The following is a 16606-nucleotide window of genomic DNA, read 5'->3' on the forward strand; positions in this document are numbered from 1 at the left end:
CACCCAAAACTGCACTGAATCAACAGCCTTGATGGCAAGTGTGATCCAGGGGAGCTGGGCAGATTCGAGTGGTGAATGCACGAGAGGGCTGCTGTCTGCTGGCAGATGCTTCACGCTCAGAAAAAGAGGCCGAATCCATCAATCTGTCCACGCATCCTGCCTTATTTATTTGTCTTTAGTTACAGGATAGAGCTCTACTCCTCCCTCTTGTCTGGGAGCCAGTCCGTGCCTCATCCCTGCTGCACGCAGCCATTTCAGGGCTGGGAGCAGAGAGATGTTTATTAAACCTCCCTGCGAGCGACATCAGTTACTCCCAATAAATTGCAGAAGTAACTCAGCGAGATGACACTCCAAGCAAAACAGCCATTTCAAACGTGCCTCCAGAAAATACGCGGGCAGTTTGTTGGCTTGAAAGGAATCATTTAGCAGAAGAAAAAAATACCCTTTAAAAACCAACCCGTGGTGTGGAGGAAGAGATGCTACGTGCAGAACAGGGAGCCGAGGGCTCCGCAGAGCTGCAGCCGCACTGCAGATGCTGAGGGCTGCGGGTGAAGGACCTCCCGTTAATTAGCACCCGGGAGCTCCCGTTAATTAATGCCCAGGCCCCGGCGGGGGGGTGTACGAGCAAATCGCCCCCCTCGCCCCATTCTCCCCGGTTTTATCGGCTTCAGAGCAGCCGGGGGAAGCGACCCCTGTGCCCCACGGGGCCGGCGCGGGGCGGGACGAAGCCTCCCCCGGGACACCGGGCTGCGGAGGGGCGGTTGGCACCGGGACCGCCCCGCCGCGCTGGCCCCGCCCGTCCCCGTTCCGCCCCCCCAGCCGCGCCCCGGCTTTTCCCCGCCCGCCGCCTCCCCGCCGCTCCGCAGCCGCTCCGTTCTCTTCCGCTCCGCCATGTCCGCCGAACCGGCCCCGGCCGCCGCCGTAGCCGCCCCCGAGCAGACCCCTGAGCCGCCGGCGGGCGGCGGGGAACCGGCGGAGCACCGGGCGCTGGTGCTCACGGGTTTCGGTGGCTACGAGAAGGTGAAGGTGCAGACGCGGCGGGGCGGCGGCCCCCGGCCCGGGGAGGTCTCGGTGCGGGTCCGCGCTTGTGGCCTCAACTTCGCCGACCTGCTGGGGCGGCAGGGGCTGTACGACCGGCTGCCGCCGCTGCCCGTCTGCCCCGGGATGGAGTGCGCCGGGACCGTTTGTGCCCTCGGCGACGACGTCCGCGACCGACAGGTGAGGGACATCCCCGGTGCGACCCGGTTCGGTACGGCCCCGCCCGGCCCCGCCGCACTGCGGTGACCCCGCCCTGCAGGTGCGGCCCCTCCGGGCTCTGAGCCCCCGGAGGGCCCGGTGCCGGCAGCTCCATCGGTGAGCGTCTCTCCGCGGGGTTCCCCGTCGGGGCGGGCGGGCTGGTCCCGGTACAGCCGCGCTCCGTGCGCGGGGGCGCCCGGCAGTGTCGCGGTCCCGCCCGCGGCCGCTCCGGCAGCGGACAAAGCCCCGTGACAAAGGGGCTGCGTGGGCAGGATGTCAGCGGGGCGTCCCTGCCCATCCCTGCCCGAGCCTCCCGGTGAACGCTTCCCCAGCCCCAGGGCGGGAGGGCATCACTGTCCACCCTAAGGGCTGGGGGCTTTGGGGTCTGCAGTTGGGAAGAAAAGCTGGAAGCGGTTGTGTTCCTTGGGAAGGTGCATTTGCATTAACTAAATGTTTTTTGTTAGTGGTGAGTGCTAGTAGGGTGTTGGGCTGAAGCGTGATTGCTAAAACATGAGGCCACACCTAGAATCTTGGGTTCAGTTTTAAGCACTTCACGCCAAGAAAGGCCTTGAGGTGCTGGAGCTGAGAGAAGGGAACGGAGCTGGTGAGGGGCTGGAGCACAAGTGTGATGGGAGCGGCTGAGGGACCTGGGGGGTTCAGCTGGAGAACAGGAGCTGAGGGGAGACCTTCTGATCTCTGAACTGCCTGAAAGGAGCTTGGAGCCAGGGGGGTCGGGCTCTGCTCCCCAGGAACAAGCGCCAGGAGCAGAGGAAACGGCCTCAAGTTGCCCAGGGGAGGTTGAGGTTGGATGTGGGGAACAATTCCTTCCCCAAAGGGCTGTGGGGCATTGGAACAGGCTGCCCAGGGCAGTGCTGGAGTCACCATCCCTGGAGGGTTGGACAGACGGACATGAGGTTCTCAGGACATGGGGCAGTGCCAGGGTTGGGTTGATGGTTGGACTTGGTGACCTTCAGGGGCTTTTCCAACCAAGACTTCACTCCTTGTCCCAACTTGGGCAGGGAGGGCAGGACCCTGCTCTGGTTCTTCTTACCTCCTTAGTCCCTGGAGACCTCCATTTAAGGGACAGCACATGGATACCGGGCCCTGGCATAGGGAGGAAAAGGGTGTGATGACCTCTGCTAGCCTTGGGCTTCCTTCAGGCTGCCTTCTGTTTGATTTTTAGGTTGGCGATAAGGTGATGGTCCTGGCTAGGTCAGGGCTCTGGCAAGAAGTTGTGAACGTGCCAGCTGTTCAAACCTTCCTGATGCCCGAGGGGATGAGCTTCGAGGAAGGGGCTGCTCTTCTTATCAACTACATCACCGCCTACATGATCCTGTTTGACTTCGGAAACCTGAGGCCCAACCAGAGCATCCTCATCCACATGGCTGCAGGTAAATGGTTCTTGTGCTGAGACTCTTGGCTGTTTCTGAATGGGTGGCATGGGTGAGGACGCCATCAGAATGGGGCTGGGCTGCTGAAACGTCTCCTCCCAGAGATGCGGGCTTCACGCTGACCCAGGCATTGGCGAGTATTGAACCCGTTTCCCAGCAGCCGGGGTCGGCGTCCTGCAGCATGTCACCGGACTCATCCTGCCATAGGAGACCTCTTAATTCCATCCCCTCCTGGTGCTCAGTACCAGCAGGGATAATTCACCTGTCTGGAGGCTCTTCTGGCCGCTGGGGCTGTTTGTTTCTAAGTGTTTCTCACCGCTGCTTTTCAGGTGGTGTGGGAACTGCTGCCATCCAGCTGTGCAAGACTGTAGAAAACGTCACCATTTTTGGCACCGCGTCTGCCTCCAAGCATGATTTCCTCAAGGAGAGCGGGGTCGCTCACCCCATTGACTACAGAACGATGGATTATGCGGAGGAGGTCCGGAAAATCTCCCCCAAAGGTACGGTGTGGTGGAGGCCTTCTGCAGCTGTCTGAGATTTCTTTCAAGTCCAAAGAAACTTCTATAGTTACTGTCAATTCCCTGCAGGTGTTGACATCGTCCTGGACCCCTTGGGAGGATCTGATACGACCAAAGCGTTTCACCTGTTGAAGCCGATGGGCAAACTCATCACTTACGGTAAGCGTGAGCAGCGTGGCCAAATCTCAGCTCCTGGGACCATGGGAATACTCCGTGAGGATGCACAGACATGACGGAGCATCTCTTGCTGTGTGTGTCGTATTAATCTGTTATTTCACAAGGAGCTTTAAGATACTTCTCCTGGGTGAGGTGCTGGAGGGAGGGAGATTTGTACCTTGTCCCCAGAGCTCCGATCACAGGCTCTGAGGCTCTTCCATGGTAAAACCTCTCTTGGAGCGTGAGCCGGTGCCTGCAGGGGAAGCTGGAATGTCCTCGGGGAGGAACGCTGGCACGGCCGCTTTGTCCAGGCTGCCTTAATGCACGGCACTCATAGAGCCTTGCTTTTCTTCTAGAGGATGTGTGGGTGATGAGGTTTGAGGCTACTGAATACTTATCTCTCCCTTCCCCAGCCCTGAAACACTGTGATTCTTGTTCGGCGGACAAAGCCCTCCCACAGCCCCAGCGCGGCTGCAGACACTTGCAGCAGTGTCCTGTGGCTCTTGTCCCGGCCGTGGCAGCGTGTGGCTCCCCTGAAGGAGCCGGGCTGTGGGAGAAGGGCAGTGCTGTCCTGCCAGCCCGGCTGGGTGGCACTTGTAACCCTCTCTTGCCAGCACTCCGGTCTTGCTGCACCGCTGCCGCGCTCCTAGGAGAGCTGTTGTTCTGTATTCTTGCAATATATTTGTGCTGATGATCCAAATTCTGCATACCTCGAGGCTGAGGCAGGTACCTGTTTCCATTGAAGGTCGATTGGGCAGATCCTGATGCGATCCATTTGTCTCTGTGCCCCCTGTGTGGGCTGCCACCCCGAGCTGTGACATGGAAACTCCACTGCCCCCCCCGTTTGTGTTGATTCCAGCTCATCCATGGCTTCCCTTCTTTTTAGGGGTAGCAAACGTGCTCACTGGGCAGAAGAAGAACCTCATGGCTATGGCTAAAACCTGGTGGAACCAATTCAGCATCAACGCCTTACAGCTCCTACACCATAACAAGGCCGTGTGTGGCTACTACCTTGGATCCATGGAGGAAGAAGTTGAGCTTATTGGAGGTGTTGTAGCCAAGCTGATTAACCTGTACAGTCAAGGCAAAATCAAGCCTAAAATAGACTCTGTATGGCCCTTTGATCAGGTGAGTCTGAGCTAACATATAAGTTTGCAACACCCAGAAATCGCCGGGCAATTGTTTTCTGCGCGGTGAGCTCAGCGTGAACACCTCGTTCATGGGGGCTGAGCTGTTGCAAATGTTTAATAACCATCTGTTCTGACATTCGGTGCCTTTTTTTCTTTCAAGATATTAAGGGGGGGAGTGAAGCGGCTCCTCCGCTCCAGTGCGCAGAGCCGGGCAGCGCCAGACAGTGTCCCCGTGGAGCGGGGCAGGTGCTCAGCTGCGCTCAGCCCGCGAGGGGGCTGGATGGTGCGCCAGGCTGGAGCCTGCACCCTGTCATTAAGCAGACAGCTGGGAAGGCTGCTGCTGCCCTTCCACGGCTGATAAAGAGCCCGGGCAGCGGAGCAGGGTGGAATTGCAGGGTTTCCAGCCGCTCTGCTGCGCTGGGGGTTGTTGCGTCGGTGTGTCCGGGCAAGAGTGAGGTTCTTCCCTTGGAAATCCTTTTTGGGTAGGATTTACTGCAGGGGAGCAAAGGACTTGGTGATGACAGAATCATTTCGGTTGGAAAAGACCCTCAAAGTCATCAAGTCCAACTGTTGCCATGTCCTGAGAACCTCTTGTCCGTCTGTCCAACCCTCCGGGGATGGTGACTCCAGCACTGCCCTGGGCAGCCTGTTCCAATGCCCCACAGCCCTTTGGGGAAGAAATTGTTCCCAATGTTGGGCTACCACAAAAGCTGCCTCGTGGGTGGCCCTTGGGCTGGTTTGGTGGCCCGAGGGACCCGGGAAGGCCATGGGTGTGGGTCTCATGACATTGCTGTTGCTTCCAGGTGGCAGATGCCATGAGGCAGATGCAAGAGAAGAAGAACGTTGGAAAGGTCATCCTGGTTCCTGAAGCACCCAAGGAAGAAGCCAAAAAAGAAGAGAACTAAGCGGAAGAGCTGTGTGCGGATTGTGAATTCATGGGTTAACTCCCTGCTCTCTTTGGGACCTGGAAATGGACAGATCAGTAGCTTCCATCTTCAGCAGAACATCGTGGTTACGGTTCAGATGAGTTTGCATGCTCTCGGTGTGAGTGACCCCTTGCCAGCCTCGCCTCAGCTCTCCGCTTTGAAGCCTGTTTATTTCGTACATTATTCTGATCACTTGTTTCCCTCCTGAATTGCCCGAACTAACCTTACTTTTCCCTGGCAGTGCAGCTGAAGCTTCCAGGCAGTTGTTATTAACACCTGCACAGCCTGGCCCTGTGAAATCAGGATGAACGTCCTGTCGCTGAGCCCTGCTGAAGCATTTGCGCTCTCACCTTTGGGAAGGTTGTTCAGCAGGAAAACGGGCCAAACTGAGGACTTTTCCTCAAGTTTGGAAGAGGAAATAGCCAGAGGAAAAGCACATCTGGCCTTGTTTAATTCCATCACGGGCCACTCTTCTGTTTGCTCTAAGCACCCTCTTTCTCCTCTGCTTTCGTAGACCTCTAACACTGGTCAGGTAGTGACAGCTCGTGCTGTCTTTGCCTTCTAAATAACCACCCTGGCATTTTGGAGTCTGTGGCGTATCCATTTAATTTGCGGTGGCAAATAACCCGACAGGCTGGTCTGTGTCTGAATGCAGAAGAATTTCACTTGGGTAACTTGATCGTGTCCATTTTCTGATTCCAAACTGTACAGGGAGATCAAAACTGTGTCTGATTCTTTTAGAGACCATAAGGACTCAACTGTGTCTCAAATGACTGAAACAATTGTTGTTGGCTCTGTGCTTTATTAATGTTGGGCTCCAGGTCGGTATTGTTAAGGCTAAACTTCACCTTTGTGTTTGTATTTCCAAGGGCTGCGGTGTCGAATTGATTCAGCAAGAGGGGAACGGAACCAATCCCCTGCTCGTGTTTGCGTTGTGCTGTGCCCTGTGTGCTGGGGGGTGCTGCAGTTTGGAGGTTAACGTGCAGGAACCAGCCCTGAAAACCTGGGCTGGCTCTTTCCGGCTGCGTCACCCAGTGAAACTATCACCACGTTCCCGGTTTGGGTGGTAACCTGTCCAGCTCTGCGCCAAACCCCTCGGCTTGGGCATCTTGAGCAGTTTGAATTGTGCTTTTCGTTCTTTTCCAGCCAGCTCCTTAGATATCCGCCCAGACCAGCCCTGGCCTCGTGCTTCAGGGCTCTTCTTCCCCAAAAACTGCAAACCTTGGGCCCCTCGGGCTCTCTCCATCACCATGGGTTTAGGGGCTGCTTGGGGTGCTCCTCCCAGGCCACAACTCAGTTTCTCTTCCTCTTTCCTTCCTTCCATGCGTTTGGAAACGTGGCTGTGCGGAGATCCAGGCCCGGTTCTGTCCTGGGTGGTGTCCCCCTTCCTGCTGGACCCCGTTTTCAGTGACTCCGGTGCCGTTTGTTCTTGCTTTGAGGCTTTGTCACGGATCGTAGGTGCTGCAGGATTTTAGGCTTGGTTTTAGATTTGAAAACGTTAAACCCGGGGGTGCCAGGAAGAGCTGCCCGTCAGGGAACAGCTCGGGCTCCAGGAGCAAAACCTTGGGACCAGGAGTCCTGCTCAACCCAAGCCCAAGGCGGGGAGGTACCGGAGGGCCAAGGGCCCCCAAAGTGATGCCCCTCTGGCAAACACTGCCCAGGGCCGGGGGTTCCTGGGCAGGTGGGGATGGTGGTTTGCTCCTCAGCCAGCTCCAGCCTCCATTGGGGCTCCTCCATCCATGCAGTTTGGATTTTGGGTGCTCGGGCTCAACCCCTGGTTCTGCCACCTCTTAGCAACACGTAGGCACAGCACCGAGGGTTAACCCTGGTTAACCTGGGGTATCAAAACAATCCCTGCGACCTCAGGAAGGCTTGAGCTCTGTCACAGGTCCTTGTGGGTCCACCTCTCGCACTCGATATGTGAACGTCACGAACATGGTCTGAAACGCACAAAGCACAACTTGGAAAACAAAAGTATCCAAAAACCTTGCTGCTTCTCCTTTCAACCCGCCCTGTCACGCTAATTCAGATCGAATCCAACAGTGTCCAATGCTGCTTAAGCAGGTCTGACAGCAGGACCGTCTGCGTTGCTCAAACGGGAAGTCTGGACCTGCTCCTGGAGAACCGGGGTTCACCGTGATGAAAAGCAGCGTGCTCAGACGGCACAGCCCCGCGCACTCGTAAAGGGGGGAAAACCTATCAGATCGTGTTTCCCGGTGCCATCCTCTCCTCGCTTTGCCCCGGGCTAAGCACACGCTCAGTGCCTTACTTGGATGGCCTTGGATGGGGCGGCGGTGCCGGGGTCCCGCGGTCCCTCCCGACTGAGGGTGGTGGGAGCACCCCCGGCCGCGCAGCCTCGTGTGTGCTCACAAAACCAGTGCGCCACGCTGACCAGTATCTCGGAGCCTTCTTCCGCCTGTCCCTAAGGACTGGGAAGTCACTGGAGCCTTTTCCATTCCGGCCTTTCGAAGTATTGCCAAAAAAATAACCTGTTACGCCTCTCGCTAGCTCTGTTTTGTGGTGTAGTCTGACTTAAGAGTGAAATGCTCTGTTTCGGTGTATTTTACGGCCTTTCCTGGGGGTTCTGTGCTCCCTGGTTCCCGAAATGCTGTTGCAGAGCCCGGCTCTCCCCTAGGGCAGCTGTTGGGCTCAGGCCAGTCCTTGAGCTGGGCTTTATCTGCCTTGGCTCTCTGGGAACGATCCCAGCTCTCTGTGGGTGGCTGCTCGTGTATCTTCTACCAACAAATTCCCAAAGCCTTTCCGAGGGCAGGAGCGCCGAGCAGTGATTATCTGACCGGTTTACCTCCCTTGGCAGAAACAATGTTTTCTGCAGAAAAACCAAGATTAACTGTAACCTTGCTCTTCACTGCCCCGCTGCTCCGTGCTCTGCTCTGGGTGCTTGTGCTTAGTTGGTTTTTGATATAATGGACAAACATTTAATGGGCCAATAAGTATAGAACCTCTGTAAACCAACTGCAATTGTCTTAACGAAGTGAACCAGCAGGACCAAAGCAAAAAACCAAATCCACAAACAAAAACCCTGGGATAAAAATGATCCCACTCGATGTTGCTTAACTGTTTAGGGCAAAGTCGCGCTACTGGGGAAACGGGAGGCTCCTGTGTTTAAACTGCGTGTGCCATTCCAGCTCTCGGAAGTGCAATTTAATGTGTATTTGACTGATTGTGCTGTGAGGAGTCCGAGTGGGATGTGTAGGAGCTCACAAGGGGAGGGGGCCCAGCCCTGCCGGTCCCACTATGGCCAGTCCTGCGCTCGCCGTCCCAGACTGGGACTGCTGGTTAACCCAGAGGTGGCTCCTTTGCTATCACCAGGCAGCTTCTGTCACCTTTTCTTTTGACTCTTTGGTTTCTCTCAAGCTCACGAAGTGCAGGAGGGGAAGGGAGCGGAGGCTTTGGCTTGTGCAGGGGAGCAGAACCCCCACCAAATACTTTGCGAGGGGGGAAGGAGTTTAGCTGTACATTTCATTTTGGACACGTATAAAATTAGGATTGACCAGAGGGAAGGAAGAATCACGGTGGGCTTCAGGCTTTAATTGGGCCATTACAGCTGCTATCGTAGGCGTAAAACCACTTTTGTTGCCCAACAAAGTCCATGCCAAGCCCTGGTGATGGCAAAGCGGGACTGGCAAGCGGTGCCTGAGCGTGATGTGAAATGCGTTCGACTCTGAGCCTCTTACAACGTACGGTCTGGTCTGTGCTGTCTGCGTCGTGTTGGTTTGCGTTCGGTGTGACTCGAGTGGTGCTCATCCTACAGACACGTGGAACAATGTATTCCGCTTTGTGCGTGTAACCAAGTCGGACAGAAAGCAAGTGTGCCAATGCTGTTTACATGACTCTACTGTGTAATGCTCCTCTGTCTAATGTTACCATATGCCTTATGTGTTTCAAATGGTAATTAAAAGCATAACAAAACCCTCAGCGGTATGGGGCTCAGTCTTCTGTGGGAATGAACCTTCTGCCTCCGGGGCACTTTTATTGCTTCTCCAGGCACTCAGTGGGTGGACACATTCAGTGTATAAACTGTGACTCTCCAGGGTGAGAAGATGCCTCTGCTCTCAAGGATAACTGCTAATTGTGCTGATCTTCTACTGCCCTGCTCTGGAAAGCAGCAATTTTTGTTTGCAAAGCCCTTAGCTGACCCCCGCGCTTCACCGTGTCGAGGGGTCTCCGTAGCCAGTTGAGATTGAAATTGTGCCTGGGCTGACGCCGAGGCAAAGCATGAACAATCACGACTAAAAAGATGGGAATAAATCTTGTTTATTTGTGTTCCTCCACTTAAGAGAATTATTCTCACGGGAGGCAGCAGCCCTGGGTGCTAAAAGCTGGTAATGGTGCCCAGGGGAGCAGCAGGTTCCAGAGCAGGGGCTGGAGCTCAGCGCTGTCCGAAATAGCTGAGCGAGGAGCTGAACTTAACGACAGCTCCGTTCTGGCTGAGCTGGAACCTGCCTGGAGTGGGCAGAGGGGAAAGAGACTTCCAGAAACCCCATTTACGCTGCTGAAAGCCACGCCGGGGCTCATCCTGGAGCCGGTGTTGAAATAAGCTGCGTAACCACGTACCCAGGAGGAGCTGGAGCTGCAGGGAAGCTCCGGTCCCTGCTGAGGCTTGGGGGGGCGGGCTGGAGGTGCTGCTGGTGCTGATGTGCACATTTCTGGCTACACAGGAGCTCGCTGGACAAACACCCACTTTTCTTCCTGAGCGGTCTGCGTTAAGCTGCAGTTATTTCAGCTGGAAGGTGAAGCGAAGGCACAGGTGGCGGCTGCTCAGGGAGGGAGTCTCAGGCGATGCCCAGTTTCTCCAGCACGGTGCAAACCTCACGGAGATACTGGGAGTCTGGATAACCGTTCCTGCGGGGCGGAGAGGGAAGTGGTGTAAATCCTGCTGACGGTGCTAAAACCACAGAGGGGAGCAGCAGTTTATTTTTGCCCTGACCCTCCAAGAAGGGCTGAGGGTGGAAGTGCTGCTCCCCAGGAGCAGAGCTTGCACCCAGCGCTGGCTGCAGGGCGCTCATGGGAGAAAACAGCAAAGGTGTGAGGGAACGAGGCCCAGAATTCGCGTTCTTGGGAAATTTAGGGGTGTGGGATGGGCAAGGGCTTTAGCTCCAGCTGGAGGGTGCCAGGGCTGGCCTGTTGCACCACAGAAGCAAAGGGAGGCACCAACTCTGCCATTGTGGGAGCCTCAAAAGCCACCCACGCCAGGATTTGTTGAGCTGGAGCTCTTAGTTCTCCTCCGATTGCTAAAAACAAAGCTCCTGGAAGCTTGGCTGAGCTGGGCTGTACCTGGCTCTGCCTCCATCCCAGGAGGTTTTGTGCAGAATGAGGCCCCATGTCACTCTTTCCTCGCCGTTGTGGGACTTGATCTGGAAGGTCAGCCCGCGCTCAAAGGCTTTTTTCAGCAGCATCGCCGTCTTCTGCCCGTCCCTGTTGTCAGGCAGGAAGGCACAGAAACTGCCCCCTTTGTAAGGCTGCCCTGGGCGGGGGTCGCCAACCTTGGAATGGAAAGAAGGGATATTAAACACCACCTCTTAAACACCAGCAGGAGTGCTGGGCCGCAGGGCTGGTGTCTGAGAGTCCGGCAGATGGAAACGCACAGGGGACTGCGGCCCCCCCAGGATGCTGCTCCCAAACCTGGGGTGGAGCTTCGTGCCTTCCACGGGTCAACACAGGCTGCTCTGCAGGGGGACGTGGAGCTGGGGCTGGACCCTTGCTGCAGACAGACAGACAGATGGACGTACAGACAGACAGGCACGCAGAGAGACACACACAGAGACACACAAACGCGAACACACAAAGACACACACACACGGACAGGCTCACAGGGACAGACGCACACACGTGGACACACAGACAGACACATGGACAGACACACACACACACACACACACACACACACACGGACACGGACACGGACACACACACAGACCCCACCGCACATCCCGCCGCAGGCCGGGGAAGCCCGAGGTGCCACCTACCCCCTGCACCCCGTCGGGGATGCTGTAGCCAACCTGCAGCGTGGGGTCTCGGTAGTAACCCGGCAGACTCTGCGACAGGGACGAGATCCTGAACGTCCCCGAGATCCTGCGGCTCGGGGCAGCCGAGGAGGAGCTGCAGCACGCCGGCTGTGCGCTGTCGCCCGCGAAACACGTCCTGCACAAGGCGTGACCGCAGGGGGCCTGGCAGGTCACACCTGAGCCCTGGCAAGCGTCACACCGGCCCAGAGGGGTCTTGCCGCTTTCCTGTCCGACGCTGGGACCTCTTGTCTGCTGTGATGAGAGGTCAGAATCCTCCCGCTCGTTGCTCCCGGCCATGGGAAGCAGGGCCCTTCTCTGTCCCTTGGGCTCAGCCGGAGGTGACAGCTGTGCTGAGGACTCAGGTGGCTCTGCAGCAGGAGCCCTGTACAGCCAGGTGGGCAGGGAGCGAGGGGCACCGTCTGATGCAGGAACCGGTGAGCGCAGCTGTCCCGGCACTTCGGTGTGGGCCCCTCTGCCCTTGTCTCTCATTAACTGGAATCTGTCTGGCAAAACCTGCCTTAGTTGGGCCATGTCAGGCTCCCCCACATGCAGTTTTGGCTTTGGCTGTACCTGGGGTTCCCTCAGAGCAGCAGGACTTGGCTTATCTGCTACACTAGGGCTCAGAAAGCTGCTTCCTCCTTGCGCAGCCCCAGAATCAACATGGTCATCGGTCTCCTCCTGCCCCAGTGTTTGCTGGAGCCTCCAAGGACTGGGGGATCTCTTTTCCTCAGCGTCTGATGGCTGGAAAGCCCTGGGCACACCCGTGTGCTCTGCTTTATCGCTGATGTTGAGCTGCTGCAGCCCCATCTGCAGGGACTCCAGGCTGTCGGGAAGGGCTGCGCCCAGCACCGTGTCCTGAGCAACACTTGAGCGCCCTGTGCTCTCTGGTCCTGGAGACAAGGACGAGGATTTCGGGGCACGGAGCCTCCTGGAAGAAAACATGTGGAAGGCCTCGGTCACTCCTGGCAGCATCTCCTTGGGACAGACAACGTGTAACTTGTGTTTGTCTTTGCTGAGTACAATTTGGTGGTTGTTTCTTTGCAAGAGGCTGCACAGCGCGCTCAGGGCAACGTCATCTGGACCATCCACGCCGAGCTCCGAGTAGCTCATGCTCTGGCACGCGAGGTCAGGACACTTCTGCACAAGAGCTTCCACCTTCCATTTAGCGTGGAAAAGCTTGTTCCCGCCCGCCGCCCGCAGCGTCAGCACGGTGCAGTCCCCGGCGCGCTGCTCCGAGATCTGCACACCCCCATCCCTGCACAGTTCATCAATCGCTGCGCGATGAGCGTCCTTCAGGTAACACCACTGCAGAGAGTCCAGGCTCATTTCTTCACTCACCCCACCGCCAGCGCCTTGGGGTTTGTCACCTTCCTTTGGCCTGGGCAGGGAGAAGCTGTTGGAACGTCGCAGCACGGGCCTGGAGTCAGAGGGTTTAGAGTCTAAAGCAGAAGAGGCCCTTGTGGTGTCAAACGTACCAGATGTGCCAGTGAGGGGGTGGGTTCTGATGGGACCTGAGCCCTTCGAGTCCCCAGGATGCCGTGTGGCGCTGTTTTCTTTGCCCCCAAAGGGAGACGGAGCCTTGTGTCTCAGCCTGGCAACTCCTCTCACGTGGTCCCATTCTTTGGGGTCCTTGAGCTGAAACTCTGCTGCTGACCCCAAAACCACATCTGTTGGAGAGCCACGAGGCTGGTGCTGCTGGGTCAGCGCTGCTGGGTCACCAAGAGCATCTGTCTCTGGTAAATGCTTTCCAGAGAGCTGCGCCAGCGGAGGATCCTCATTCAGCAAGGGGCCCTGGCTGGCCTGAGACCTGTCGGCCTTCAGAGTGCTGAAGTTGGCAGCCAGCTTGAGCTCAGTTTTCAGCTCCGGTTTGCCTGGGCCGAGCTTTGAGGTCAAGGTGTCCACAGGCACTTTGGGTTTGTGCAGCGCAGCCTCTGCGGTGCGGGAGGTCGCGGGGTGCGAGGGCAGGGAGCTGCCGGCCGCGTGGGCAGCACTTCTTCTGCTCCCGAAATCCTGAAGGTTCTGCTTGGCCTGGGACACATCGACGAGGTTTCCGATAAGATAAAGCTGCTTCTCGTCCTCGTGACACAGCAACTGGGGATAGAGCTTCTGCAGGTCGCGTGTCAGAGCCTTGAATGCCTGGCTGTCCATCTCCAGCCCCGCCTTGGCGATCTTCTCCTTGCGCAAGCTCAGCTCCAGCCGCTGGTAAAGCTGCTGCAGGGCCAGGCGCGCCTGTCGCAAGGCGTCCATGTCCCCGGGCGTTCCTGTAGATGACTGGAGGTACAGTATGGCGATGCCATCGCTGCTGACATCCACCACGTCCACATGATGCCGGTGTAGCACACCCTGGTACTCGGCAGCGCAGAACCTCTGCATGTACAAGTAAATGTCCGAGTCCATCACCAGGGAGAAGTCCTCCAGCTGTTCCACAGCTTCCCCATCCACTGGGCCCCGAGGCGACGGGACTTGCCGTGCCTTTTCCCACACCTGGTCCCAATTCGGCAGCTTTGCCGTCCCTCCTGTTGCCTCCAGGGGGTCACGCACTTGCTGGTGATCAGACATTCTGGTCTCTTTGGCCACATGGCTGGAATCTGGCAGGAGGATCTCTCCCTCGGCTTGGTTCTTGAGGTTCAGGCTGCCCAGCAGCTCTCTGCTGAAGGCCTGAAGCTCCGTGAACGGCCCCTTGACGATGCAGTACGTGTTCTTGGAGTCGAAGTTGAACTGCACGTTGCTGTAGCCTTTTCGCAGGTTCCTCAGAAGGGTTTTGCCAGCAGGAAGTTTGCCGTAGTCAACTATCATGCAAGCGCGTATGAAGATCTGCAGGTAAACAGCGAGGGAGTCAGAGAGCAAGGACCAAAAATAAACCCCTCCCAAAGCACAGGGGGAGGCAAATGCACCTGACACTTGCCACAGCCACTAAACCATGATGACAGAAGAGATGACATGATCCCCCACCTCTCTCTCAGCATCCCGCTGCCAGGATGGGAATATAACACAGGCAGGACCGAAAGACCCAGCCAGCCCATAGCCAAAGGCTTTTTGCAACCAAGGAACGTGAGGGGCAGGTTGCACAGGGATGTGGGCCCCCTACGCACGCCCTCTGCAAACAGCCCAAACCAAATAACTCCACTATCGCTTCTGCATCTAGAAGGCAGTTGCCCTCTTGCTGTCCCAGACCTTTGAGCACTCTGGCACTACAGCCTTGCGGAAGCGTCTGCAATGCCAAGCGAACTCCCGTGCCCTTGTTTTCAGTGCTCAGACATGAAAACAAGAGATGTGGTGACTGCCATACTCTCCTGAAATTGGAAGAGGAGATGAGAACCCTCCAGTGCCTCCCAGACACCAGCATGTCTGTCTCCTAAGCTTTCCTGACAAGGAAAGAGGAAAAACACCCTGTGTGTCTCCAGCTAACGACACTAACGACATTAACAGGATCCCCTGTGTGCCACTAGATGGGCTGGGGAAAAGTGCCCCTTCCCTCCAGCCTGACTGTTCTTCCTCGCTTTGACAGCCACAAACACCAAAGGACCGAGTGCAGAGCCCGCCTGGCTGACCCCGTGTTATTAGCAGAGAAAAAGAATAATAATCCTTCATTTTAATATGAATAAAAATGGATTTGCTTTACAGAATCACAGACAGAGTGGATGGTGTTAAGGGACCCCTGTGGATCCCCAGCCCTGCTCACGCAGGGTCCCAGAGCAGATCACACAGGATCCCAGGGGGTTTGAATGGCTCAGAGAAGGAGACTCCACACCCGCTCTGGGCAGCCTGGGCCAGGCTCTGGCACCGCAAAGGAAAGAAGTTTCTCCTGGTGTTCAGATGGAGCCTCCTGTGTTTCAGTCTGTGCCCGTTGCCCCTCACCCTGGCGCTGGGCACCGCTGAACAGTGTGGTCCATCCTGACACCTACCCTGAGACATTGATCCCATTGATCAGATCCCTCTCAGCTTCTCCAGCTGAGCAGCCCCATCTCTCTCAGCCTTTCCTCACAATAAACGTGCTCCAGACCCTCGGTCTTTATCACAACACGCTGCCCGCTCTCGCTACCTCATCAGGGCTCAGCTCCGCCACATGCGCCGTCACCTCCAGCGGGTATTTCTTCCCTCCCACGGACAAGACGTGATCCTTGGCCTCCAGGACCCTCTGTGCCACTGTGTGGGACAAGACCCGGCGTCAGCCCGGGCCCAGGAGCGGCCGCCGCGGCGCAGGGGGGGACACGGGGCGGCCGGGGGGACCCCTTGGGGCGGCCGGGGGGACCCCTTGGGGCGGCCGTTACCTTCCGGAGCCTCGAAGGCGATGAGGGCGCAGGGCGGGGGCCCGGGCAGCACCCGCAGCTCCGCGATCTCGCCGCCGCCGTTGCGGGAGCGCAGGAAGTGGATGGTCAGCTTGTCGGCCAGGCGGTCGGCGGGCAGCTCGGCGGGGAGCCCGCTCACCCGCACCGTGCGGCCCGCCGCGCCCGCCATGCCCGCCGCGCCCCGAGCCCCGGCAGCAGCGCCGCCCGCCCCGCGGGGCTGCGTCCCGGGCCTGGGTTTCACACTCCCCGCTCAGGGCCCCGGCGCAGCCCCTGCCCGGCCCCGCTGCCCGCAGCACCGCGGCCCGGGCCCTAACGCAACCGGGAAACGAAAGCGAAAGCCGGGCCGCCCCGCCTCGGCCGGCACCGCCCCCGGCCCGGCCCGACAGAGCCGCAGTGCCCACAGAGCCCGGGGCTCTTGCGGTGGGGCCGGTTCTCATACAATCACAGAACGGTTTGGGTTGGAGGGACCTCCCCAGCTCCCCCAGTGCCCCCCCTGCCATGACAGGGACATCTTCACCAGCCCAGGGTGCTCAGAGCCCCGTCCAGCCTGGCCTGGGATGTCTCCAGGGATGGTTCATCCACCACCTCTCTGGCCAACCTGGGCCAGGCTCTCACCACCCTCAGGGCACCAATTCCTTCCTCATGTCCAGCCTGAATCTCCCTCCTCTAGTTTCAAACCATCACCCCTTGTCCTACCACAACAGGCCCTGCAAAAATGTCTGTCCCCATCTTTAAGTCCAAAAAGGCCACAATAAGGTCTCCCCAGAGCTTCTGTTCTCCAGCTGAACACCCCAGCTCTCTCAGCCTGTCCCCCAGTAGAGCTGTTCCAGCCTTGGAGGGGCTCCTCTGGCCCCTCTCCAGCAGGTCATCCCCATCCCATCCCATCCTCCCATCCCATCCCATCCCATCCCATCCCATCCCATCCCATCCCATC

General features: G+C 57.8%; 2 protein-coding genes across 2 annotated transcripts; one reads left to right on the plus strand and one right to left on the minus strand.

The window, feature by feature from the left end:
* Window positions 1-579: 579 nt before the first annotated feature.
* VAT1 (vesicle amine transport 1) lies at window positions 580-9293 on the plus strand. Its single transcript, XM_065855939.2, has 6 exons — window positions 580-1218; window positions 2420-2627; window positions 2957-3127; window positions 3215-3304; window positions 4188-4429; window positions 5235-9293. Exons 1-6 carry the CDS (start codon window positions 595-597, stop codon window positions 5334-5336), a joined length of 1437 nt encoding a protein of 478 aa, XP_065712011.2. The 5' UTR covers window positions 580-594; the 3' UTR covers window positions 5337-9293.
* A 323-nt stretch (window positions 9294-9616) lies between these two features.
* LOC136111622 (uncharacterized) lies at window positions 9617-16541 on the minus strand. Its single transcript, XM_065855923.2, has 5 exons — window positions 15655-16541; window positions 15426-15529; window positions 11345-14197; window positions 10653-10861; window positions 9617-10220 (listed from the first exon to the last, which is right to left on the minus strand). Exons 1-5 carry the CDS (start codon window positions 15839-15841, stop codon window positions 10151-10153), a joined length of 3423 nt encoding a protein of 1140 aa, XP_065711995.2. The 5' UTR covers window positions 15842-16541; the 3' UTR covers window positions 9617-10150.
* Window positions 16542-16606: the final 65 nt, after the last annotated feature.

The sequence above is a fragment of the Patagioenas fasciata genome, chromosome 22 (assembly GCF_037038585.1).
Source record: "Patagioenas fasciata isolate bPatFas1 chromosome 22, bPatFas1.hap1, whole genome shotgun sequence".
NCBI lineage: Eukaryota > Metazoa > Chordata > Aves > Columbiformes > Columbidae > Patagioenas > Patagioenas fasciata.

Coding starts and splice junctions, on each gene's coding strand:
- VAT1 (XM_065855939.2), top strand. CDS start 595: ATGCCCAGGCCCCGGCGGGGGGGTGTACGAGCAAATCGCCCCCCTCGC. Junction 3,128..3,214: donor CCGGAAAATCTCCCCCAAAG/GTACGGTGTGGT, acceptor AATTCCCTGCAG/GTGTTGACATCGTCCTGGAC. Junction 3,305..4,187: donor GGGCAAACTCATCACTTACG/GTAAGCGTGAGC, acceptor CCTTCTTTTTAG/GGGTAGCAAACGTGCTCACT.
- LOC136111622 (XM_065855923.2), bottom strand. CDS start 15,841: ATGGCGGGCGCGGCGGGCCGCACGGTGCGGGTGAGCGGGCTCCCCGCC. Junction 15,530..15,654: donor CGCCTTCGAGGCTCCGGAAG/GTAACGGCCGCC, acceptor TGTCCCACACAG/TGGCACAGAGGGTCCTGGAG. Junction 14,198..15,425: donor CGGAGCTGAGCCCTGATGAG/GTAGCGAGAGCG, acceptor GTTTACCTGCAG/ATCTTCATACGCGCTTGCAT.